This window comes from Ptychodera flava, chromosome 14, assembly GCF_041260155.1.
Source record: "Ptychodera flava strain L36383 chromosome 14, AS_Pfla_20210202, whole genome shotgun sequence".
In the NCBI taxonomy this organism is placed as follows: domain Eukaryota; kingdom Metazoa; phylum Hemichordata; class Enteropneusta; family Ptychoderidae; genus Ptychodera; species Ptychodera flava.
The window spans coordinates 27428344-27454241 of NC_091941.1; the positions used below are offsets into that span (position 1 = coordinate 27428344).

At 36.9% G+C, this 25898-nt stretch overlaps 1 protein-coding gene across 4 annotated transcripts; it reads right to left on the bottom strand.

Annotated features, from left to right (window-relative positions):
* Positions 1-1424: 1424 nt before the first annotated feature.
* Positions 1425-17422, bottom strand: LOC139149983 (D-glutamate cyclase, mitochondrial-like). Of its 4 annotated transcripts, none has more exons than XM_070722112.1 (12): positions 17130-17422; positions 13118-13194; positions 10576-10719; positions 10071-10227; positions 9431-9629; positions 7832-7982; positions 6989-7111; positions 6540-6737; positions 5829-6089; positions 4878-5135; positions 4045-4313; positions 1425-3686 (listed from the first exon to the last, which is right to left on the bottom strand). In XM_070722112.1, the coding sequence occupies exons 3-12, from the start codon at positions 10706-10708 to the stop codon at positions 3543-3545; spliced, it is 1893 nt and encodes a 630-aa protein (XP_070578213.1). In that variant the 5' UTR covers positions 10709-10719; positions 13118-13194; positions 17130-17422; the 3' UTR covers positions 1425-3542. The 4 variants fall into 4 exon arrangements, with proteins under 4 accessions (XP_070578213.1, XP_070578214.1, XP_070578215.1 ...); XM_070722113.1 differs by having other exon boundaries at positions 13118-13203; positions 17130-17387; XM_070722114.1 differs by lacking the exon at positions 13118-13194 and having other exon boundaries at positions 17130-17421.
* Positions 17423-25898: the final 8476 nt, after the last annotated feature.

Below are 25898 nucleotides of genomic sequence, written 5' to 3' on the forward strand. Positions count from 1 at the left end.
ACAAATGTCCTGAAAAGATAAGATGATCACAACTTCCAGTATAAGGGAGACAGTCACTCTAAATGTATACAATAAAATTAAAAATGTACCTGGAGGATGTACTAAAAATACAGAAAGCTGCTTCCTGTCGATAAAATCTAAAATAAATCAAGATTTTAAAGACTGTTGCAGATTTCTTTTTTACACATTTGTATTTTTATTTTTTTTTATTTTGCAAACTAGTTTGAAGATTTTTTTTATTCTGCTCTGAAAATTTTTTTTTTCTGTTTTGAACCACCCCCTCCCAAGGTCTTATGGTCCATCCCTAAGTGATTTCAGTTTGTGACTTTACAGCCCCACGAGCTGTGTCTTTTAGCATTATTTTTATGGTTTTACTTTCAAGCTAAAATAAGTTTGTGAGAATGTACTAATTTAGGTGGGTGCATACACTTACTATCAACCACTTGCAGGAACTATATATGCAATTTTGAACAAGATAAATATACACTGTGATTCAATGTTTGCCCAAACATTAAATCGCATACCCTTGCGGAAATGCAAAACCCATAGATACGCTTACTGTGCATATCTGCACTGAAATCTTCACATAAACTGCACAGAGTAGTCCAATATAATGCATAGGGGTGAATGTTTTCAACTTTGACATTGTAAGTTCTGTTTCCTTTGTAATATTACCAATCTTTGAAAATGGCGGGAAATCAAAATGATTCCTAAATTTGACTTATCAAATGTTTCATAAAGGAATAGTTTCCTAATGCAGTAAAAGCCCATATCCCTTCAGAGGGTACAATTTATAGAAAACAAGAAGAAAATAGGAAGATATTTTAAGGTCGACAAATTTCAAGAGTTACAGCTTGTAGGGTTTCAAGTCAGTATGACATCGACAACAGCAGGAGAATATATTACAGTTTAGAAGACAAGAAATGTGATGAAGAATGCATTGTTCTTGTCTTACTTTAAGACTTATTGTACAGAATTACACAATACTTTTGATTTTGTACAACTCACGTTGTTTTAAGACAAATTTAAGTTCTTTAATATATAGGGAAATATTCTATTTTATCTTGAAGTCTGATTCAGTGATACCACTTTTTGACTACATTTTTCAGAATGACTTCTCATGCCAAGCCTTTTGTGAAAGTTTAAAGAAAATGACTTGGAAAATGAATTGGCTGACACTGCACTGTACATGACGATACCAAGCTGTACAATTTATGCATATTTGATAATGCTTGCCAAGGGGAAGTAGGTCATATAACCAACACATGCAAAGTTCGTTTTCTTCATTTCTATGCTGGCCCCTGCCCCTCCCCAAAATCGATTTCTTAATTCATACCTATTTTGTTCATTTTGTGTGAGGAAAACTGGCCAGACGTTGGTGAACATAGAGTCGCAATTCTACACAGAATAATTGAGAATAGGTCTTAAAAGGTTCTATTATTTTATTCAATTTACTATTTTATTTCAGTAGACACCATGCGTGTTGTACTGTTGCAATTAACTTGTATCCTGTTTTATCATTGATATGACCCTAGGCTTTCTGACTTCTGAAATACTGTACAATAAAAATTGATGTAAAACAACAGAGACTTTGTCCCAACTTGTTCTATGTTGTCAATTCAAACCATTGTCATGCCATCTAAAGGGATGACAGCTCTATTTATTGATATTTTTGTTCCACATTTTACATGTTCATGTTATGAATTGTGCAGTAAATATGCTTTTTTCATCCTGTATGTCAAAACGAATTGCAATTTTCAGTTTCAAATTATAGGGATAGGGAACGTCTTTGCTTGGTATACAACTGGCAGTCAAATTGATATTTGATATTTTCGGATAATTTTACCTGTAAATGTACATTCATTTGGTGGACCTACAGATCAAAGTTTGCTACATAACAACAATGGGTAAAGGTAAAACATTTGCCCCAATATTAATTATCAATAAGCAAATGTCAAACATATTCATGTGTCTTGATATTACTTCATGAATTTGCACGTCTCAATCCATCTATATAATGTTCTTCCTCATAGATTTGAATATCTCTGAGCCAGATCAGGTGAAATTTATCATCTACATATCAATAAAGCTGGTTCGTTTACGGGACAAATTTGTTGATCTGATGAAGTTTCTCCGTTTGGACTGGAGGAACCATCATGATATGCTACAAAAGAATTACTGCCAGCATTCCAAGATTGCAGATATGTAATTTAGATGTCAAGAAAGTTTATAGAGGTGGAGCTGCATGTTGCCAACGCAGTTTTTTCAAAGTAATATTTCTCATCAAAGATGACAAGGAAACCCCCTCATACTTTACATTTTCAAAAATCAGAGACTCTAAAGTTTAGTATGGTAGCAGTAGTTAACTCGAAAGATGAAGTGGGTGTATATGTGGGGTAAAAAACCTCAATTTTGGTATCAATGATAAAAATTAATTTAAGTCAAAAACTTGACACTATTTTCTGAAATGTAATATTTAACTTGAAAGACGAGTACATATAGAAAAAAACGACTAATTATTTTCATTATCTATCCTCATTCAAAAATGGCAAGGGTTGAAAGAGTGACATTCAAATAAGTGATTAAAATCATGATTAGTAAAATTCAAATGCCTCTTATTTATAATGTAATAACTTTATTGCCATAACAAAATAGTCGTTTTTTTTAAAAAGCATTTAAAGAACATAATGTGAAAATTTCAGAAAATTTGACCCAGCAAGAGTGGAGTTAAATCCTTTCGAAATTTGAAATTGGGAGGAAAAAGAAGCCAGGAAATTGGGTGATTTACATTCATTTGCATAAATTAACACTTCTTTATCACGAAATGTACGACTGCTTGACAAGCTAAAAGGTGACCACCAATATTAGTCTTGGGTTAACATATTAATTAAAATTGAATGAATATTTGCAAAAACGTGATTTTCGAGCAAAATATGCTGTGTTGGGTGCAGTGCCCCCTTAAGTTTCTTTTTGTGTAAAAAATTATGTTTTGCAAATTAAAGTTTTCAATCCCATAAGGAAAATGATCATAAAGAAATATCAATATGGGGGAAAAAAGAGTGCTTATATCTAAGCGATTTTCATTTCATTTTGATTACTTATTCTTTTGACCTGTGAGATACTTATGACAATAAAACAAGATGGCAGTGTGTGGGATTCCAGTGTTTGGTGGGCTTTGAGGGCAACTCATTTGGTGAGGAGAAAGCAGGTTAAATGTTTTATACATGTGAGAGGGCAAGCAAGTAGTCATCGTGGTGGGAAATGGGGAGAGGGTAAAACCAGTGAGTAAGAGGGGAAATTTGTCAAATTGTTTAAATATACAGGAGGGTGTTTTTAAGAGTTTAGCTTGAATTCTTCAAATTGTACTTTTGCTAAAAGTACCAGTACGCTAGAATGTTATTATTATTATTATTATTATCATTATTACAAGTAAAAACACCTCTGCTTTAAATTTCTTAAAGTCAGCTGGTAAGCTGTTTGTTCTTTAACAAATTTCTGGACATCTTTAAGAGACTAAAATAACAAAGATTAGGAGTAATGGCCTATGTGATTGTGAGTTTGTTGAGTTCATTGATTTTTTCAGCATGTACATCATGAAATGGCAATCCATCAACAGACATTGACAGCTCTCCGAGCACACCATCACATATCCCATGATCCATCAGGACAGACAGCATTGCTTCTTGCTGGTGGAACAATAAAAAAGAAATGTATGTTAGATGCTGCAAGACATGAAAGGAGTTTTCTGACAGAAAGACAGCAACGTCCATTTTGCTCCTCTTTTCTCATAAGTTAAAATTCAGCAAACCTTAAAGGTTGGGAGATCAAATTAAGGAGGTGATCACTATATAGTGTATTGATGAATCATTAGTTTGGACTAAATCTTGAAGGAACCTCAAGTTCGATCTGTTACCTATTCAACAATGGGGACAGACATTATACAAAGCATTGTGTGGTCTCAAATTGATACTGCAAGCTTGGAGTGATATAAACATTACTGAAAATCAATCCTTATGGTCAGTACAGGGTATAGCCTATCATTACCTTCTCAGCTGTTAGCAACATCGGTCGCAAGCTATCTTCATTTTGAAGCGGGAAACCTACAGCCTTTCTGAGATACCTATCATGGACTGGACACAGACTGACTGCGTACAGAGCCATACTGAGAGCAAATCCTCCCCAGTCAGAGACACCAGCTGTGATCAAATAATCAGCAGCAACCTCACAAGCAACTTCAGATCCTTGATTGATATGTTCAACCACTCTGTCTTGAACTTTACCCATACCAAGTTCATTACCACCATCTCCAATCCCTGCAGGGGATAATTTTATTAAAATTTTAAGTCCTGCTTTAAGTAATATGATATCTGATTTAAATTGTTACACTTTCACCATTTACAACACTTTAGTGTATTATTTTGCTGATGCTTCAAATGACATAAGATGAACAGAGAAAGAGATATTGCAGATAAAATTAGCTATCAGAGCATTTGTGGAGTCTGTTTAAAACAGGAATTATTTCATTGCCTGATTGCATGCCATCATTAGCTGTGGCCTTTGTAGACAATACAATGCTACACTCATTTTACAGTACTGTATTCTTTAATTATAGACTGCACATAATTATACTTACAACACAATTATTATAAAGCATGATACGTAAATTAATGTCATATGATTAAATGATCTGTAGAGTGTTTATTAGTAAAGTGGCCCATTCTTAGATGTGCATCTCATTTTATGGAGGGACTGGGGTACAATACACTTTCAGAAGTAGTGAATTGATCATAAATGATATTTTTAAAAATTGTTTGCTTTCCTGAATTTGTCTGGGTAGAACAAAAAGAGACAATTTTATCAGACTTATAATGACCCACCTGTTGTGGAAACATATGGCATATCTTTTGCAGCATCAAATAAGAGATCTATCGGACTGACCAAAGATGTCAGATCAACAGCTCTCATAGAGCGCCATGTTTTATCAGAAGCTCTACCAACTCTCTCTATTGCAACCAAGTGTTGGTACTTGGGATGTAATTCATCTTCACCACTTAGAAACTCTCGTGCTGTTTGTAGATTAGCATCCTGTCCAGAAGGTGGAAATGATGTGACATCTATAGATTTCGAAATCACTCCTGGAAAGCAGAATTTTATTGAAAAAAATGTGAAATTTGATCACATAAATAAGCCATTGAAATTTATATCTTGAAATGGGATTCAGTGAAAATTCCAAAGTGTATTACTACAGCATGATGTCATATCAATAAGTGAATATTGTAACTCTCTATGATTTCATTGATACAAACTATCATTGATAAAGTAACTTTTGCAGGCTTTTTAAAGGCTAGTTAGTAGAATAATATTAAGAAAATTAGAGTCAAGTAATTAAATGATCAAGTTTCAATCCAGAAACTGATTTTCCAAAAGTCCTACAGGAGAAGATGCCATAATTTCCAGAAAATAAGATGGTTACTGTATAGTTACTGTATTATTGAGAATATATAAGAAAAAAACAACCATGGTAACTTCATAAAGTGACCATGGTACAACCCACCGCTGCAAGACCACTTATAAGGAGAACACAAACAAAACCCAAACATGTCACATACCACATTAGAATTATTTATTTAACCTAAAATTTATCTAAAAATGATAAATTAATGACCCTTAAAGACATCATTTAGAATATGTTTCAAACCTAATGAAATATTTAGGCCTAAGAAGTTTAATTTGGCACGTAATCCCATGGACATACCACGTGAAACACTATAAAATCAACATAGTATTATTTCAGCCATAAAATAATAGTTGTTGACATGTATAATTACCTCTTGAGACCAACTTTGTTATTATATCAATCATCAGTGTTTCCATCGAAGTGTCCACCATTACTGTCACCTGCTTTCCAAGAGCTTGCAACATGGTTGCTAAGGCAATAGTTCCTGACAATCCATCATTCTCATGAGGTGGAGTCTTGTCAACAACACATGGGAAACCTGTTGCTATGACAACCGAGGATGAATGGGAGAGGCTTAGAGCTGACTTGATCAGCTCATCTGGAATATAAAGGTGAGAAATGCCGCGCTTTCCTGTGGAATGTCAAACATAAGAAATACAGTTTTAGCCACATTTTCATTCAGCTAAATAGAGAGTATTTGTGTTGAATATTATTAGCTTCATGTCAACAAAATAGCTCAATTGCATTTTCCTGGAACACCTATACTTCATTCATATAATTTACAGATTGCTCCCTTAATTTCTTTCAAGTACTGATCTTTCATCTATACAACAAGTCTGGGCCATATTGTTGAAATAAGAAGACAGATAAAATCATTAAAGAGGAAAGTCCATAAAGAAATAAGGAAATATTGATGTTTTCTTTCTCAAATGAAAGATGGAAACTCTTTCAAAACATGATGAAAGAAATATTTATTCATAGAGCGATTAAATTGTTGTTTTTTGCTGGCTTGAAAATGCTGAGTAATGGAATAAAACAGGATAATAAAAAGCTATTGAAAGTATAAATAAATGAAACGTACCAGGATCATCCTGAATACACTCTTCCAGTGCCTTCACTTTACTGACAACTGACTCTGCTGTAACACTGGCAAAGAATGGCTCCTCTTTGAGGGCAATGACCTTTGGCTTGTCTGGTAAGGATGACAGATCGTGTTTTTTGACAGGTGTATCGGAAATGTACATGCAGCCAGGGTAGTGAGTAAACGCCAAAGGTGAATCTAAGAAAGAAGACACATGAACAAGGTATGCAAATACAGTCAAATATTTGAAATGCATTTGTTGAAATATTCTAATGCCATAGAAAATTTTGCATTCTTATATTTTTTTAATTGATACATTGGAATGTGAAAATGAAAATAGCAAGATACCATTTGCAAAATGACTGAATTGTCTTATATTCGGAGTATCAAAAAGCTAGAATATCCCTGAAAGTATTAACACAAACTATAATGAATATTGTTAAACTTACTGGCTGCTTGAAGCGCCATCAGTCCTGTGACACCACAGGACCAAAAGACTGGAACATCACCCTCATAGAATTTTGCTGCGAATCCAAAGTCCACATTGTTAATATCAGCTATTCCAATCATAGCTACAGATTGAAGGAAAAAAACACATGATAAAATACTTGAACTTCAAGGAATTCAAACACTATAATTCAGACACCTGTATTTATATCGGTGGTAGACAAACACTGATTTCTAATGGAATGGCTGCACAAAAACGGGTGCCATCAATACTGTATGGTATGGTTAACCTGAGTACAGTTTCACTGACAAACATGGCTGACAGGTTCCTTTCACTACATGTGGATATATGCAAATTTATAAAGACTCAGTAACTTGCACTGACGTTTCTTTATTGATATTATCAGTGCAGGACACAACTTCACTCCTGTAAGTATTTAATCCTTGAAAAACAATGTAATAGCATTTATATTCATTTTTAGTGTGTCAATTATGAATTATGCACATCATGTTCATAACTTGTGTACTCAATACAAACATATGAATAGCAGTTTTACATCTTTGGACACTTCCTAAATTCATTATTACAACTATGTATATAATCCAGATAATACTGAGAGACGTCATTTTCACTGAACACTGTTAACATAACTGATGGAAAGCAATTAACCAACAGACACTTAGAAATTTAATTTTGAATTTAAATTAATGCATGAATTAATAAGTGCCATTAATTTGTATCTTGTTACAATTTATGATGGCAGATCAGTCTGAAACCATTTACATTTTCAAACGTTAATAAACTTTTCAGATTGCAGTAGTTTCCATGGCAAAGTCTCACTCACCAGGATCACCGATATGAACTGGAGCACCATGCAATTCTTCCAAAGGATGCGTCACTTGGAAGACAATTTCAACTTGGTTTCTTGGGATAGGTCTCATGGATACAACTTGGAAACAATCAAAAACACCAACGGGATGGCAGCGTACATTTGTCTACATCAGAAAGTGAAAATTACATGTCTGTCATACTGCTATAAAGAGAATTTCTACAAAGTTATTGAGAATGAAGACTATATTCATCTTTCATATTTTGATGTATACTAGCTATGCTTTGCAAACTTATTTCATAATATATCTACCAAATGTTCAACTGTATTATAGCAAATTGTGTTTCCATTAATATATTTATCTATGACATACTATTAATGGCTAAAAGTTCGGTGGTAGAATAAGAGATTGTAGTTGACATAAAAAGAATTGAAAGAGAATTTCTATGAAGTTATTTAGGACCAAGACTAATATTCATCTTTCAAATTTTGATGTAGCATATGCTTTGCAAGCTTATGTTATAATATATCTATCAAAATATTGAACTGTATCATAGCAAATTGTGTTTCCATTTATTTATCTATGATAAACTATAAATGGCTCAAAGTTGGGTGATAGAATAAGAGATTGTAGTTGACATTAAAAACAAAAATTGTAAAAATTCATTAAAAGATAGAACAACTGGCCCTTTACAGTTGACGATAACATATTTGAGATAGTAGAGTTGATAAGTCTCAATCAATATCCCTTACAATGTTCCAATCTCCGTGGATAAACAGCGAGGAACTTAGACTGGTGGTTTACAATGTGTCCTCAGGTGCTTGCTGTCAGTGTGTGGCATTACATTACCTACATCTCCGTCCACTTGCTAGATAGGCAACTTTATTAACTGAATGCTCTGCAGCAATTGTAATGCTCATGCAGAAGGTTTCAAATGATACATCTACAATCGCTATGCAGGATGCAAATAAATGAATAAAACAAATGATTGTTATCATTCAGTAGATTTTCAATGGGATTCAAACTCACAATATATGGCATTCAGTGACTTCTAGCAAGGCATCACTGTCAAAACCGCTCAGGTAAATCCCCATCCTTAAAGTAGAGTAGATTTCATGAAGCACTCACACATATACACATCGCACACAAACTTAATCAGAGCAATATTATGTCATGAACACTTTGCTTACCTTATAATCGTTAAGCAAAACCATATGTGTGAGTGCTATACAAAGTGGTTGACTGTTATGAGAATGGTTTTGTCAACAGAGCATACAGGAAGAGAAGGTAGATCAAGGGAAGATAACACACTCACCAAGTAGCAGGGCACACTGTAAACCACCTATCTACATTCTCGCGAGCCAGAGCATAATTTCCGCTCCGCTGACTTATGCCTCTTAACGGGTGGTGCTAATCTGTTGCCGTAAAGAGGCGCGTGGTTTACCATGATGCCTATCTAAATTTCCTTGCTGTTTTTGCCATGGATATAAAGAGACTTATCAGCTTTCATGATTTGTTAATTTCCCTGTGGATATGCCATATGCATTGCATATGGACACAAAATAGGAGATATTTTTCAACGAGGAATTTGCAAGAAGCTGTTTTATACATACTTTGTACATGCTGACATTAGAATTTTCCTCCAGGCTGCGCAGTCTAACACCAGCTTCAGTGAGTGCTTGAGCAAACGAGAAACTACATCCTAAATAGAAAGTACTCATCTCCTTCATTTCTTGTTCATATTCAAAGAGAGAACCAACAGCTTTTGATTTCTTACCGTTGACAAACACATTGTACATTGGTACATCAGATCTGTACAATCAAGACAGAGAAATGGCATAAGTTACAAACATGCCTATAACTGTATATGAATAACCTATTTAAGTTTTGACATGTAGACTATGATATGTTCATATGGAATACCGATCTTTTGTATTTGGTGTCACTGCTAACTCTTTAATAAGTTTTGCAGAATTGGTTAAATTTGTTCAACCGTGACAGATGGAGGAAATAATGCAAAATGCCATGCATAATACATTCCATGGACATGATAAAAAAGACCTACGTACTACCTGTATCAAAGAAAACAGTATACATGACTGATGAGTGCTCTTGCAATTTTCACATTAACAGTGTGAGGGCGCTTTCTATTTAAATATGTACCATTGCTAGAAGAAATATACCTCACTGTATTCTGAGGCATGATAATAGTGGACATAAACAGTTTATCCCATGAGTGATCATGATACTTACCGAATGTCAGAATCATGATGTGATATACCCGGAGCTGCATATTCTCCTGGTTTGGATTTGTATATCAGCGACATAGGACCAAAATTTGCATGACAAAACTGTTCAAAGTCATCAGCTAGTGACTCGTGTACAATAGTCAGATTGGCTTGTGTATAACCTATGGGTCAATGAACAATATGGTTTAAGGGTTTCAGTGTATTTTTGTCTTCTTTGTATTTGACAAAAGCTATGTTTTGACAAGAATTTGCCTTGTTACAAATTTGATTGAACATCAAATTTGCATTTAATTCTTGAAGCAAAAGTTCTCATTTTGCAAACTGTATTAATTAGCATTATTTAACACATCCATACATAATGATAATATCAATGATTCCAGCTTAGCTTATCATAATATCAATGACAAATCTTCAAAGATTATCCTTTGCTCCACACAAACTGGAGAAAAAGATTTTGAGAACTTGACACTCAACTTCGGATTCCTGACAAAATCAGTTGCAGAATTTACCATCACATATCCCAGCAGTTGGTTGGCCATCTGCCAGCTCTTTCTTTCGTATCATCTGCCGAACGTCTTTTGGCAATGCATTACTAAGGGTCTTCACATTGACGAACTTTGACCTGTCAGGTTGGGCTGACATCCTTCTTACATCTGTAAAAGGCAAGCACATATATGAACAAGTTTTGAGAAAGTAGGAGAATTCAATATCAATGTGTCTAAGTTTTCAATGCAACAAATAATAATTTTGAATACTGATTTTGATTTTAAAGGACAATAAAGGCCAACATTATATCATCCCTAGATATTTTTCCCAAAGTCACGCTTCTGATGTTTGCATGATTACTGTATGTCACATATTGTATCATATATTAATTTTAAAATGCTAATACCAGGGTTCACTGTAAATATTATCGTTTTTAGTCAAAAAAACACAAGATGTCATAGAAATATGGGTGGTCCTTTCAAAGGGATTGCGTCAAAGTCCCTCTTATGCAGGGATAGAGCTAAAGAAACTGTCATAAAGAGTCTGTAAACAACAGCTTTTGCCGCAGGTGACTGCTCTGTTTATGATATATTGATCATAATTTCCTCCATGAGTGAAAGGTAAACATCATCAAGCATCTAAAAAATTCATTTTTTACACCAAAAGATGTGTTTTACGCTGATTATTATACATTTAAGTTTTTTGTAGAGGCCACAAACTTTTATTTTGGACAAAAAATATTTCTGGCGGTTTTTCACGGCCTACCACACTGTAACTTTAATATACAACGCAGTGGTCGTCGCGCTGCGCGTGCGTGATTTTTTTGTTGATAAACATAAATGTTTGTAAACATAAGTCTTCTCAACTTCAATCGGAGTGAGATGGGAGCGGTCCCTCACTTTGTTAATGCCTTTGTAAGACTCAACATCATGCAATAGTAAAATAGTAAGATCGGAAACGAACGTCAAGGTGTATTTCCATCTATAAACTCATGTAGGCCTAAGGCTACGAACATTGAGACACTCTGCACATTATGTCGCTGAGTTTACTGCATGCAGTCACAGTGAACAAATGGGTTTGATCGCGCGCGGTCACGCTGGTTGTACACACAGTCCCTCTATCACAATGCTATGTACAGCACGGTAAAAATACATCACTAAAATGATCAACATTGTATATATATATGTAGACCAGCAACAAGCACAATGCCTAACACAAAAATTACACTCAAGACCATGATCGGCAAGCCAGAGCAGGACACGGGAGATGCTGTTGCTTCGATAGGGGAGAAGGTCACCGCGTTGACGTACACGGATATAAGAGAATCCGGTCCCACAACCAGCTGCACAACGTACCGGCCCAGCGACGACTTGGCCCACGACCCACTGTTGATCACCATTTTTTACTTCTTCTAGTAATACGTGGCAAGAAATAGTCAAATGACAGGACACAATAGACAAAACGAGCGGGTTTTCGCTACATTCGGCAGGAAAATTGCACGGCTACACACAGGGACGTATTGAGAGATCCTGTGCACGGTCATGGCAGAGATATCCAACGGCTAGCTAGTGTAGGCCTACCGTAGCTCTGCATGGCAGGGCTGTGTGTTACCGGCGTTATACGGCCTCCCACCACAGGCCGAACAACGCCGGTAACACATAGCCCTGCCATGCAGAGCTGAGGCCTACCGGTGCTACGCAGACTTCGTTGTTGTACCTCCTGATTGCCGGGTAGGTCTGAATCCTCTTTCAAATGAGATAACCCCCACATAACAAGAAGACCAATGAAAGGTCCTTTGCTTGACTTGATACCTGGTACTCGGAATGGAATTCTCGTTTGCACCCCCCAAACGGGGTAAACTTCGTAGTGGAGTTGGATTCTCAACAGCCAAGTATAGTAGCGCGCCATATACCCGGTTCTCTTGACACCAACGTTCATGCAGACCACGGAACAGACGCTTCTTGCTGCAGCGGGCATTGCTCTGCAAGCTGTAGATTTCTGTAGCTTGCGTTTTGTCAATTGTACTCATGTTGGGCCTCTTGAAATGAAGTTCTCGTCCTTGCTAGCGATGTCGTAGACCAGAGCCCTGTCATTAATAGTCTGTTGACATATACACGCGTACGGGTAAGTGTTTAGCTCCATGGCTCGAGCGAGTTTCATTCAACTGATTAAAGAAAATCATGATCAAATGTGATCTCAATCCAGCGTGTAACTACTGTTCAATATTCAGCAGATATTTAACATTTAACTTTAATTGACATTTTATTGCGTGTTAGATTTGGTAAGTTGGTATGCTTGTGACAAATCAGCCGCCATATCAGCGGCAATATCGCGAACATAATCATCAACCCATAACCTCATGGGGCATTCTCGGATATGTTGTCAACAAGGGGGGACCCCTCAGGAGCTTGCGCAGCGCGATGACCACTGCGCTTTAATATACAACCAGATGACATTGCAAATTGAATTCATCTGATAGTAATCTACACCATTGTGTTACATGTAATTACTACTGTCAGAGGAGAAAACTTCAGTTATTATGAAAAAATAATTACCAACACTTACATGAGTTCCTGAGCACTGGCGTGAGATTCTGATTCTTGACAAAACCACCAAGCTGTTCATCTCCACAGCTGAAATGACTGTATGAACTGCAGAGTAAAATCAATTGTACGTCAATAGCGGGATGTGAACTTTATCATGGAAATGTTGCCATTTCCTTGTGTTTTTCTTCTGAAAGTCATCGTTGCAGACATTACTAGAAACTCGCATTGTACAGTGTTGGTTACTATAAGATGAATTTACAATTTGTCAAATTTACACAAAGGAAACTAAAATTAACACCATTTCTTTTCATTCTGTCTGTATACTTGGTACACTTTATTGCTATTCCTATCTTTTGAGATTCTACTGCTTGCAAGCAATATTTGAAAAAAATTCATAACATTTGAAACAAAGTATGCAATGAATACTGGCCAGGTATTGATGAATCACGGATAACCCTGATATAGAGAATACCTAAACCAAGTACAGCATTTCCGGAAAAAATCCAAATTAATTGTCAAAATAATCAGAAAGCAAACATTTTCGGTGTTCTCTGCTTTCAGATGACATGTATACAACATGAAAATTACTTCAAAAGGTTGTTAGTGAAGATTTCTGTAGCAAGGTATGATATCACATGCAGCATCCATACCAAAATTATAGGTGTTGCCTTCATTGTATCTTTCGACAATGAAAGTCCATAGAAGTGTGTTATCACAGGTCAGTTCAAATTTTAACCAAATACTGAATTCTACACTGAATTGCCACAATGGCTCACTTTCTAGCAAACTTTGACATTTTCTAATAATTCATTTTGCCTTCAGAAAAAGTGCATTTTGAATGCATTCACACCACCAAAATTGCAAAGATGTGAGGTCATTTAGGGGTCATGAGAATGGCGATTCACATAGGCTTAGGTACCCATGCCTAGGGCAAGCGAGAAACAAAGAAACCCAAAATTATTGTGAAGTGTTCATGGACACAAATATTACAACCATGTCGGAGTATGAGTGGATACTTTGGCCACCTCAGCACCATGTCAGACAATATTTATATATTTAATATTCAATTTGTAGAGTCACTATGCAAAAATATAATTTCCTATACACATCACATTACAACATTAATATTTAATGATGAATGAAACACAAAGTGAAAGATACTTTTCATGTATATTCCCTTGTTTTTGTTACCAAAGATAATTTTTGTACATTTCTTTCTTCAATAACTGCTACAAATCTAACAGCCGTCCAACAGCACAAATGAACTTCTAAACAAACACCTGGTCTCCAAGTTATTTAACATGTGACCTTGGGCTGATAATTTGCCTAACTTCAGCTAAAGCATGCCAAGAACCCATCATTTCCACTCTGCTAGTAAAATCCAATTCAAATTAAGACACTAATTGCACCAAAACCCGGTCCCACCGTATCATCTCGTCCCATATCATTTCGTAAAAAAACCACTTCACCACTTCATACCAAAACAATCTCATACCAAAACCTCTTTTCCCAAAGAGACACATTGCCCCAAACCATTTTGCCCCCCAAACAACACCACTTTGCCAAAACCTATATTGCAAACCAGTAAAGCTGAAAACAACCAACCACTGGCAAAAAGACACTGGAGTTCATGTATTTTGAAAATGTTTGCGCCACCAAAGGCAGCGCACCTCCAGAGAATGAGAGAATGAGAGCTAGATTTCCCAAATTTTATTGGATCAAATTTGCCAGTTCTTCTTTTTTCTTCTTCTTTACCTGCTGGCAATTTTTTCCCCAAAATCCTCCAGGCCCCCCTAAATCATATGGTTCTCCCCTTAAGAGCAAGAAAGATGTTTTATATTATCCTAGCTTGAAGCCATCCTTCACCATTTGGGGTGCCTATTGACTTTACCAGGGATTTTTAAGTCATCAAAAAATTGCAGAATATGGCTGCCGACTTTGTCCCTCTACGTATGATTATTGGACCTCAGATAACTGGCAACAAATAAACTTGCAATTGAAAAAATAACCAGCATGCTCATTAAACTTTGTTGTGAGTTTGATGCACACTTGCCTTGCTCATAGGAGTGTAAAGAAGCATGCAGGTTTTTTCATCTAGCTTCCACACACTATATAACATGTATAATAAAGTGGCTTGTGAACTTGGTCACAGTGTTGGTGAATATTGGATAAACGACAGCGGCTGTATGGTATGCTACTTTTCTAGTTCATACCACCAAAGTCACCTGTGTTCTATTCTGCTTTGCGCCTATGCACCCCATAGACGTGCGTACATTTGCCTGAGAAGAATGTTCTTCTTCTCAGGCATAGGTATATACGTCTATGGGGCGCATAGGCTCAGAGTGGAATAGAACACATGTGACTGTGATACCACACCTCATCCGCAGTCTGTATTCTAATTCGCCAATTGACAGTCACGTGGGATGCGTTCTTTTTGTGCTGATCCACGTAAACGACGTCATCAGGCATCATTCGTTTGAACTGTTGCCTGCCAGGCATCAGTTCTGAAAAATGATGCCCGCTGACGTCAAAAACGATATTTGACGCGAACGCGTACCGGAATGTAAACAAAGATGTCGTTCGGCGATAGAAACGATAATCCAGAAATTTCTTGGTTTATCCTACTTTCTGAAGAAGAATTGAATGCTTGGTTTCCAACAAGGACTCGATATGGACAAAAACTATAATCAAAGGTGAATTGAACGTTTTGCAGAAATATTGCGGTCTTTAGGAAAAACTTTTTCATACTGAGGCCACTCCAACATGTTACATCATAGACCTACATGCGACAAGTTTTGTGTATAGTACGTTCTTATGCATGGCTACGGATGAGGTGTGTTACAAAACACATATTGACTGGCATGAGGGCAACAGCATACGTCTTTAACCCTCGGGCCTGTGAGTCACCCCAAAAAACAGACTGTTTCCATCGGCCTACGGCCTCGGGAAACAGTCTGTTTTTGGGGGTGACTCACAGTCCCTCGGGGTACAGACGTATGCTGTTGCCCTCATAGCCAGTCAATATGTGTATAGTGATACCACACTGCGGTCATATGTATCAGTTCACAAGTGACTGTGCTTCCACATCATACTTTTGTCTCCCACGCTTTGTCTGCTAGCTTCACACAAGTTTAAAATCCCAGCTCAGCGATCGCGATCCCACACAACATTACCATGGGAAGTTGTTGGCTACTGAATCGCAGCATGGTGCATGTGGGCGCGGTGGGACTCTGCCTGACAATGACATCATCTACAGTACACAACTTTCTGAACACTTCTTTAATAGACGAGTAATGTTGGATGTATATCTTTTCGATTTTGGAATCCAGTCCAAAGGATATAGGAACATATATTTTTCACTCCTACTGTGAAGTTGTGAACACAAAAATCACATTGAGGATTGCATAAAATTTTGTTATCCCAAATTTTATGCTTCAGTTCACAGATGTGCTGCCACAGGCGCTCCTTAGCTGGGTAGTCTGCTAAGTAGATCGATTTTTGGCTTGATTTATCGATCCCGTAGTCGATATGCCCGCCACTGCAACCTAAATACTTAGTTGGATTAGTTAGTATTTAGGTTGCAGTGGCGGGCATATCGACTACGGGATCGATAAATCGAGCCGAAAATCGATCTACTTAGCAAACTACCCAGCTAAGGAGCGCCTGTGCGTGCAGCATGCTGTGGGCTGAGAGGTTTGGTACGTTCAGACCTTCATATTATAGAGGCACAGTCGTTTGGAGAGCTATTCAGCGCTGGGACTATTCGCCCCATAGACGAGTGTGCAGAAGCGGTATTTCTCGCTTCTGCACACTCGTCTATGGGGCGAATAGTCCCAGCGCTGAATAGCTCTCCAAACGACTGTGATAGAGGATAGTCTCCGTATGAGGACGTCGGAAAGTAGCATAGAGAGTAACTGACACAGCATAAACTGTACACTATCAAACTACCGTGGAGCTAAAAAACGACCAAAGCACGTCTGTGCTTCAGTTGCTTCAGTTACAGGCACCAACATAGCTGCTGACGTACGTACCGTGGTCTAACCGATGAATCAGACGTCGAAGTACGTGTTATTCGGAACGCACCTTCGCTATAGCCAAGTTTGTTACTTGATTGAGCAAGGATCCCATTTATTAGGAAGACCAAAACGAGTTGTGCGGACCGGTCGGACGACTCTGCGAACGCGACTTCTGTCCCACTTCGTAAGCCAAAGGTGTTTTTAATATTCCGTCAGGAACATTACACCCCGGCATTAGGCTACGCTGTATGCTTGGGCGGCCGGAAGTGCTTCAGCTCTTGCTGCGGGATGACTGACCGACAGACAGTGAAAGTATTTGGGGTGGACCATTTGATATTCGGGGGGGGGGGGGGGGGCTTGAAGGATTGACTCTGGAACTGGAGCATTATTTTTCTTTCTCCCTGCTTCACCTGGAATTATTCTTTTTCCAACTGTGTGAAGTCTGGCATCTTTTTTTCACTTCCCCTCTCAAGAAGTTTTTTCGTGCGCGTGCGTGCGCTGACATGTCAATATTTCCCGTTCATTTTGTTATTAGGGCCTATTATTATTATATTATTATTATTATTATTATTATTATTATTATTATTATTATTATTAAACTTTATTAACTGTCGATAACTTGTTCAGCCAATAAGGCCGATCTTCCACAAGGTCGAAAGTATCAAAACAAACAACAACATACCAGATAACGTACATGAGAAAAACAGTAAATGCGACAACAAAGCAGAAGCAAAGTACACGTTAGGCTTACAGCTGATCAATAAGACTTTCATAAAAATGCGACTTGAAAGAGGTTTGGGCTATTTTTAAAGACAAAAGAAGGTAGTTCCAAAAAGAATAATAAGTAAGACTTTTCCTCGTGATTTCTGTCCTAATTTTTGGCAAATACAAATTGTTTATCGAAGTTGAACGACGAGTGGACATTTGCAGGTTGAAAAAGATTCTGCAGATATTTTGGACACGTGCCATTGACAATTTGGAACATCTTGACACATTTGTGATTACTTAGTGGAAGCAGTCCCAATCTTTTGAACAGTGGACTGGTTTCTTAGTCCCATTTGGCCCCACATACCAAACAAATGGCTTGCTTTTGTAACTTTGAAAAAATTTGTTACATTTCGACTGGTCACTATTTCCCCAAACAACAGAGCAATAGTTCATCTTGTTCAGGGACAGATATTTGGAATCTCCAACCTTTCCCATTCTTTTCTGCTCTACGACATGAGGAGGCTCATTTTGAAGCCCTTGGCGTAATAAAAACTTTTACTTTCTTAGTCTTTTGAAAATCGAAGTTTATTTTTCTCCATAGAGTTCACACAGCGATGGCGTCCATTTTGAATTTCAATTTCGGCAAATCTTGGGTAATTTGTTTCTCTGGTACCAAAACTTGCACGGTGACCCCGATTTTTATTCTTGATTTTGAAAGAGAATAGTTGAAAGAGTCCCTTAGGTAAGTTTGCGCCTTCACTTTCGAGGCGTATACTGTACTTGCTTTCCTCTATATTACATGCCAAAACTGAAATGTAAAGCAGCACAAAGTTTACATGGAACTATAGGCAAACAGCATCTGTTTCTGATAGAATGTTGGAAAGAAAATAGAAGCATCCTTTACAACAGCAAAATAACTGATAGAGACAAGAAGTCATCGATGTCTCAGCCTGTGAGAAAAACAATACCACTGTCAGTGATTAAGTTTTTTCTAGGTAGTAGTGTCGCAACTCTATTCCTACTTCACTCTGTGTCTTACTGGGGAATAGCCTCAAGCTGTCTGTTGCGAACAGTATTCGTATATTGTCCAGTCCTTACCAGATATCAGAGGTACTGTACCACAGGACCGTAATACTTGTGCAATTGAAGACAAACACGCTGGTAGAATTGAGATTGATGGCTTTATTTACTGCACGGGAACTCAGCCCGAGTTACAACGTAAACTCTCTCATCATCGTCTCTCTGAATGAATGTCATTTCTCATTTATCACAATTTTAAGTTTACTCTCTTACGGAATATACCTTTACTCAAACGGTAATATACACATTGTATTCTATTGACACACCATCTCGTGATACAACGAAATGCTGACTCTTCATGATATGTTGACTCTGCAAACTTACAGTCATTGTCGGCACTTTTATTGCCACCTGGATTGTCACCTTGAAACATCACGCGTTGTACATATGTACAATACGTACAAAGATGCTGACGTGTAAAATGCTGACGTGGGAGATATTACATCATAAATCAATGTCATAAAACCATGTTCGTGTCACTCGGTACTCGGTGGAAAATATACGCTCGATGCGAGAAATTTAAGACTGTGACACTAGGCTAAAAGCATGTATGTGACACAAACCGACGATGGTTTTGAAAAAGTGCGAGGTAGTTCAATACTAAAATGACATAGTTTATCCAATTACTTGGTGGTGGTTTGGAGGGGGTGTTCCCCTTCTGATACAGAAAATTTTGAATTTTACATATTAAAATGGGTTATTTGGTGGCCATTTGTAGTGTTTTAAATAGAATTTTGTAAAGACTCCAAATATACAGAAATGAAATGATTTCCCATTATTACCGTATCACCAGATACAAGATATCCTAATGGAAAAATTTTCAATTTTTTTCACTACTTAATGGGGAAACAATGCAAATTGATGCGAAGAAATCAAAATGCAACTTCTGCATTATGTATAAAAATGCTTAGGATTTCTAATTTTTAAAAGTTTATGCGATACATTGGTTCAAATTCAGGGTATGGCTATTCATTTTGAAATGCAGCTTCTATTGGGATATTAACTTGTGTATCCTATAGCATGCTTTGAAAGACAAAATAAATCATAAATTAAGAACATTATTAAGACATTTATAAGTAGGTCTATTTTATGGCAACTTCTTGCACCCTTTTCCAACCCTCCTCACATTGCATCGCAAATATTGTGCTTAAAGTTGTTGAAATTGAAAAAGAGTAGTTCTAGAAACATTCAATATTGGGGTGAGTGCCGAAATTAAAAGTCATGAATTCAGATGTCACGAAAATGTCGGGACCAAGAGGTGCGCCGAAAATGAAAGATACTATGGCATACATTGAAAGATAATGGTTATGCTTTTCCGGCGCTATCGCGACAACAACCATCAGCTATATGGACATTCATGTAAGATATTGAAATAAATGTGGAGGATAGCTGCAGTACAGTACAGTAGCTCGAGGCTTTGCCTGGTGTTGTGGGTCGAGCGGCAAAACTTCCAGCTATATTCCAGCAGCCTTGAGGATTGAGTTATCTCCGTAACGGTGGAACAAAATATGAAGTATCAGTACCGCCGTAGTCATGCTGTATTGCGCATACCTCCGCACATTTGGGACTAATTCTTGCTAGTGGTCTCATAAAGCCTGTTAACCCTGTTATTTCTTCGTTGACGTCAATCGACGTACTTTTAAAATAGCGAAGGTATACAGAAAGTCGTAATCGGTTAGTTTTTGTTTCAATTTCTTTTATTCAAAGAAAGTGAGCGCATGAGGCAATAGTTTGGGGTGACCCTAAAAAGGACGGGGGAAGGGGAATCATCGATCAGACCCTAAGACCATGGACGTAACTTTCGTCCATGCTAAGACAAAGAGCGAAGAGTAGAGAGGGACCCTAAAGCGAAGGGAGAAGGGGAGGCAAAGGCTTGAAGGGTGGGACCCTAAAACAAAGGGGGGGGGGGAAGGAGAGTACACGTACTCCCAGGTCCAAACATAGACAGTAGAGGTCTTCCCCCTACTGTCTATGGTCCAAATAACTCGTAAGCAGCTGCTAACGAGTTATTTGGTCAGGGCGACAAGCCTTCGCGTTGGATCAGTAAAATTAACGAAGAGGATTCGATAGGGTAATGAACAGATACGGACTATTTTCTTGGAAACACTTTTCAAGATAGCGAGGGTAAAAATAATAGGTACACACACGACACGGGTAAGGCTTGCATAAAAAATTATACATCGCATTATTGATCATAACTCCTAGACGAATATTGCTTGCAATACTTTGTGCCGCAACCGAGGACAGGTCAAAGGTCCTAGACTACCTGTTGATATAGGCCTACATCTTACCTGTAGTGCCCGTGAAGGAGCACACAGGACTTGTCATCCTTTCCGATGCATCCCCGGGGGTGCCACTTCCTTTAATTTCCAGTCGTATACGCGCCTACCTTTGTAGTGGTGGTTTCCAGCAACATGGTCTAAAATGGGGTCTAAATTTCAGTAGAACCAGGGTCTAAAATGAGATACAATTTTAATCAAGCCGAATTGAGAGGAAGTTAAACATGAAACATATATTCTTTTACCAATTTTTTTAGTTTTTTGATAGTTTAACCATGGAGGTACTACCTAGTACCTCCATGGTTTAACATTTACAGCAAATCACAGTGGCATTACAACGGATTTGGAGAAGGCTTTGATCGGTCTTTGTTTACGTCCCCAGGTGAACGTGCGCTTACTTTTTACGCAAAAATGCTTGCAAATTCCAACAATAAGACATTTTCCCGAGATCAAAGTTCACAGGGGTCTAAAATGAGGTCCTAAAATATCTTTTTAAACAAGATCTTCGGGTCCAAAATGTTAACGTTGTATATAGGTGTTTAACTTGTTGCCCACCCCTACCATCTCTATCCCGGGGACGGATCCGATAGTTACTCAAGTGAAACATTGTTAAATATTTGAAGTGTTAGTTGTATTTATAGTCATATCAACAGTGGCCCATTTATATACATTCTTCGATGTGTTCAACTTCCCAAGGATTCCTGAAGTATCTCTTACGCCGCTTTTGCGAAGAAGGCAAGAAGCGCACTGATTTCTCCTTTTCTTTTTTTCCAAAAGGTTTGTAGGACCTACACGTCATTCTCTTTCGATATCTTTGATTGTAGGGTATACCGGTAGGTAAGGGGCTACCCATCTATGGTGCAGTATCACTGCCAGTTCCATTGGTTTGAATGTGAAAATGCAAGGAAGCATCTTAGTAATGATTGCCATTTTGTAGTAAATGCCATTGTTTTTAAACTTTTCACGAAAGACTTGGAATGAGCAGTCATTTTGAAAAATGTATTCAAAACCTGGTGTCACCGTAATATATTTCTAGATATAATGGCAAAGTTATTCATTTCTGTTAAAAGCAGAAACTGCGCAAAATGCTGACTCAGCAAAATTTCTTGGAGCTCTTAATGAATATATCACTGTGTACCTTCATTCCATGGTCAACGACAAACATTTCTTCATACCATCTAAAATTCATTTGTAGAGTACTGTTTCGGAACTGCAGGAAATAGTAATGTTTTGGTATTTGTCAGCTCCCTGCATGTTTGAGGAAGAAATATTTCATAAAGTAGTGTGAACCTCAGGCTGGGAACACTTCTTTTTTCCTCAGCATATTTCTTGTCTACTTACCCACAATATATACAATTATAAAGAAAATGACAATACTTTAACTTTTGTATAGTCAGCCATGGCCATCTTAAGTGTTCTGTCCATATTTGAAGCAATGTCCCTTGTGACAAGATGTTTTATTCATTGTTATCGTTCATCTTTGCATTCATTTTATAGTTTATCTTTGATGTACTGCACCACAATCCGCCTTAGGATGTGTGATGCGACATAGCAGAAAGACATAGAGATGGGAATCTTGCCAACTTGTGTTGTATTAAACCGCACCTTTATTGTACACTATGAAGAAAATGAATATTTGAAACGATGCAACAAGTTGAACACACTGCTTCTCTTAGGTGTAAATTTTGACGTATTCTTAAGAAAAGCATGGTCAAGTGTTGTACTTGTCCAGTCAAAGTACGAGATTTTGGCATCCAACCCACCACAACTTGCAACATAATTTTTTTCTTCAGAATGCATTTTGGAGAGTATGCAGAACAACATATTAAAAGTTTGCGGAATCGGGAAATATGTCCAACTCGCATAAATCAAATATGGCTGCCAGCAGTCCGATAAAATAACATAATTGGCCATATATCACATGTTAAACAAGTTCTTTCAGTGATTTTAAAGTCAAAAACTGCTTATTTGGCACAGGGAATAATTTTAGAGACATTATGTTTTGCATAGGCACATTGGTAATTTGCATAATGCCATCATTCGTACAAAATAACATTTTCGCCTGTAAGTCACATAATAATAAATAAGGTATTTCAATGATTTTAAAGTGAAAGTATATTTCGTCGGCATGGACAAAGGAATTTGAAGGTACAATGTTGTGCATAGGCATTTTGATAATTTACATAAATCTACTATAGAAATGACATTGTTGGTCATATGCCACGTATTAAACAAGCTATTTCAGTGATTTTTAAAGGTTTGATATATTTCTTGGGCATGGAGAAACATTTTTCGAGGTTCAATGTTATACAAAGGCACTTTGATAATTTGTATAAATCCAATATTGCTGCCAAATTAATGGCCCATCGAATATAAATGAGATTCTGGTATATTTTAGCGCTAGGAATCTATCAAAAAGAAACTGTCAAGTCGTTGGACATTTCTTGTTTAAAAATATGGAAAATAGGCTATAAGCTTATTTATAATAACGATCCATTTAAGAATGAAAGTTCATATTATAGGTGTGTGTGTGGAACTGAATGTGTTTAAATAGTCCATAAATATACTATATTTTGTACAGAACGTTAAAGCTGATTTCACAGACGTACATCTTTATATGACTTACAAATGAATTGAAATAAGTATCTGTTGACTATCTGTTACTTTTATTGCAATAAGATGTAAGAAAGTCATGCGATTTTAATCATTTTGGGATTTTTCTTTATCTGACAACTGTTAATGATTGTCAATCGTCTGAATTATATATATTGTCTTTCTGAGTGTAATATTGGATTTATTTGTGTATGGCATTATTTTTAATTTTAATGGGTGTTTAATACTATACAGTGACAAACCATGTCATCTGTTATGTTTACTGTTTAAAAAGATGTGTGATATGTTTAGATTTTAATTAAGACTTAGCCCCCTTATAATGGACGAGCACATCTTTAGTAGGCCCCCTACATGATAGGCAAGAAGTCATCACACATAACAGCAAAAATATAATAAACACAACAAAGCTAATGAAAACACAGAAACAAAAGAATATGACCAAAAATAACAAAATGCCACAATACACACAAATTAAAATTTAGCACTGTTGCAAACAACGTAAGAGTCATAAAAGACCTTATCAACACAAACTCACAAACATTGAAAACTACATGCTTAGCAAAGGCTTGAAATAAATTGAACTACTAATCAGCCAAACAGAATCCAACTCTTACACGGTACAAACAAGAGTATCTAAAAAATGACACTTCGATATATTATGAGACTTACAAGTGTGATAACATTTAGGTCAATTTCATCGTCCTTTCTAAAGTGGTTTTCACAACAATAAAACACCCATTCAAGCTGAAATCAAAATTTAAAATATTAATTCAAATACGACAGACAGCACAAAGTTTAGAAAAAAATATGTGGAAGCTACGTAACTGGCCCTTGTGAACATTCCCCTTTAAAAAGCAGAAAAATCACGTGATGCTTGCAGAACGTAATAGTATTGTAAATGCTATCTAAAAATAAAAAGATAACAATAAAACATTTGGTGAAAATAGGGGAACAGCAGTTCTAGACGCTGATTATAACATAAGAAAATGTTCGCGACAACTGGACGACCAGCGATACTGCACAGATAGCACAGATAGCACGAAGCGAACAATAGAGGAAATACACAATCTCAGAATAGAATGTATGATAAAAACACATCGATTACCACACATACATCTTTGTCCATTAAACAGTAAATACAAACACCACTTTAATACGTCCTGCCAAAAATACACAAAACTCGATCACCAGACACAAAGGTCATACACGTTCGATTAGTGGACGCTCAGGTCCAACTTTTCACATTTAAAAACAAATCCTGGAAAACAACAAACATTAATCGCATACACAACAGAAATACTGAAAAGTGAGACAATCAATTGCTCCAAACAATTCAACATTGGGACGTTGTGTACATGGACACTAATACATCATGCAAGAAAGGAATTGACTCAGTCAAAAGGGCATTAAATTAGGGAAACATTACCAAACGATTATATAACTGAAAAACCACAAACAAAATATATACCAGCCATACTAGAGATAAATTAGAGAAACTACAACTTTGAATTTAACAATGAATTCTGACGAAGAATATTTGGGACGGTGAAGTATGGGATCTCCAACTTCACCGGGAATAGCTGACATTACATTTCACGAGACAGAAATATTAAAAAATAATGATACGGCAAAATGCGAAACAATATGACATTAAACTGGTCCAATAATCGTTTTCATTCAAGGCAATACATTACCAGGTCCATGGGACATTTGTGATTTACAAATTTAAGTAGGACCATCCTGAACTACTGATAGTTAGTGGTGGTACCAGGTGTTCAGAATGGGTAAACGTACCCTGCTAGCATCAGTAGCATGCTACCACCTTTCAGGATTGGTGCCAAAATTGCCTAAATATTGTACGAAAAGATACAGGATATGAATCACTGTAATAAGTCAAAGCCAGGAATGCTGTCGTTAATCATTTGAGTGACCGAGGTGTCATATTTGGCCACAATGTCGTCATATCGACCGTAGAACTTTTTGAAAGTCCTAACGAGTCTTTTTGTTGTGTATCCCTGTCTCACTAATTTTGATGCCAATGAGCTGTGTCTCAGTTGAAAATCAGCGTAGAAATCACAAGCCCTACAATACCTGAGAAGTTGAG

Bases quoted from the DNA above. Each gene is read 5' to 3' on its own strand.
- LOC139149983 (XM_070722112.1), bottom strand. From the start codon at position 10,708: ATGTCAGCCCAACCTGACAGGTCAAAGTTCGTCAATGTGAAGACCCTT. The intron at 4,314-4,877 runs GTGGGTCATTAT...TATCCCCTGCAG, and splicing joins GCCATATGTTTCCACAACAG to GGATTGGAGATGGTGGTAAT. The intron at 3,687-4,044 runs GTAATGATAGGC...TTGTTCCACCAG, and splicing joins TGTTGCTAACAGCTGAGAAG to CAAGAAGCAATGCTGTCTGT.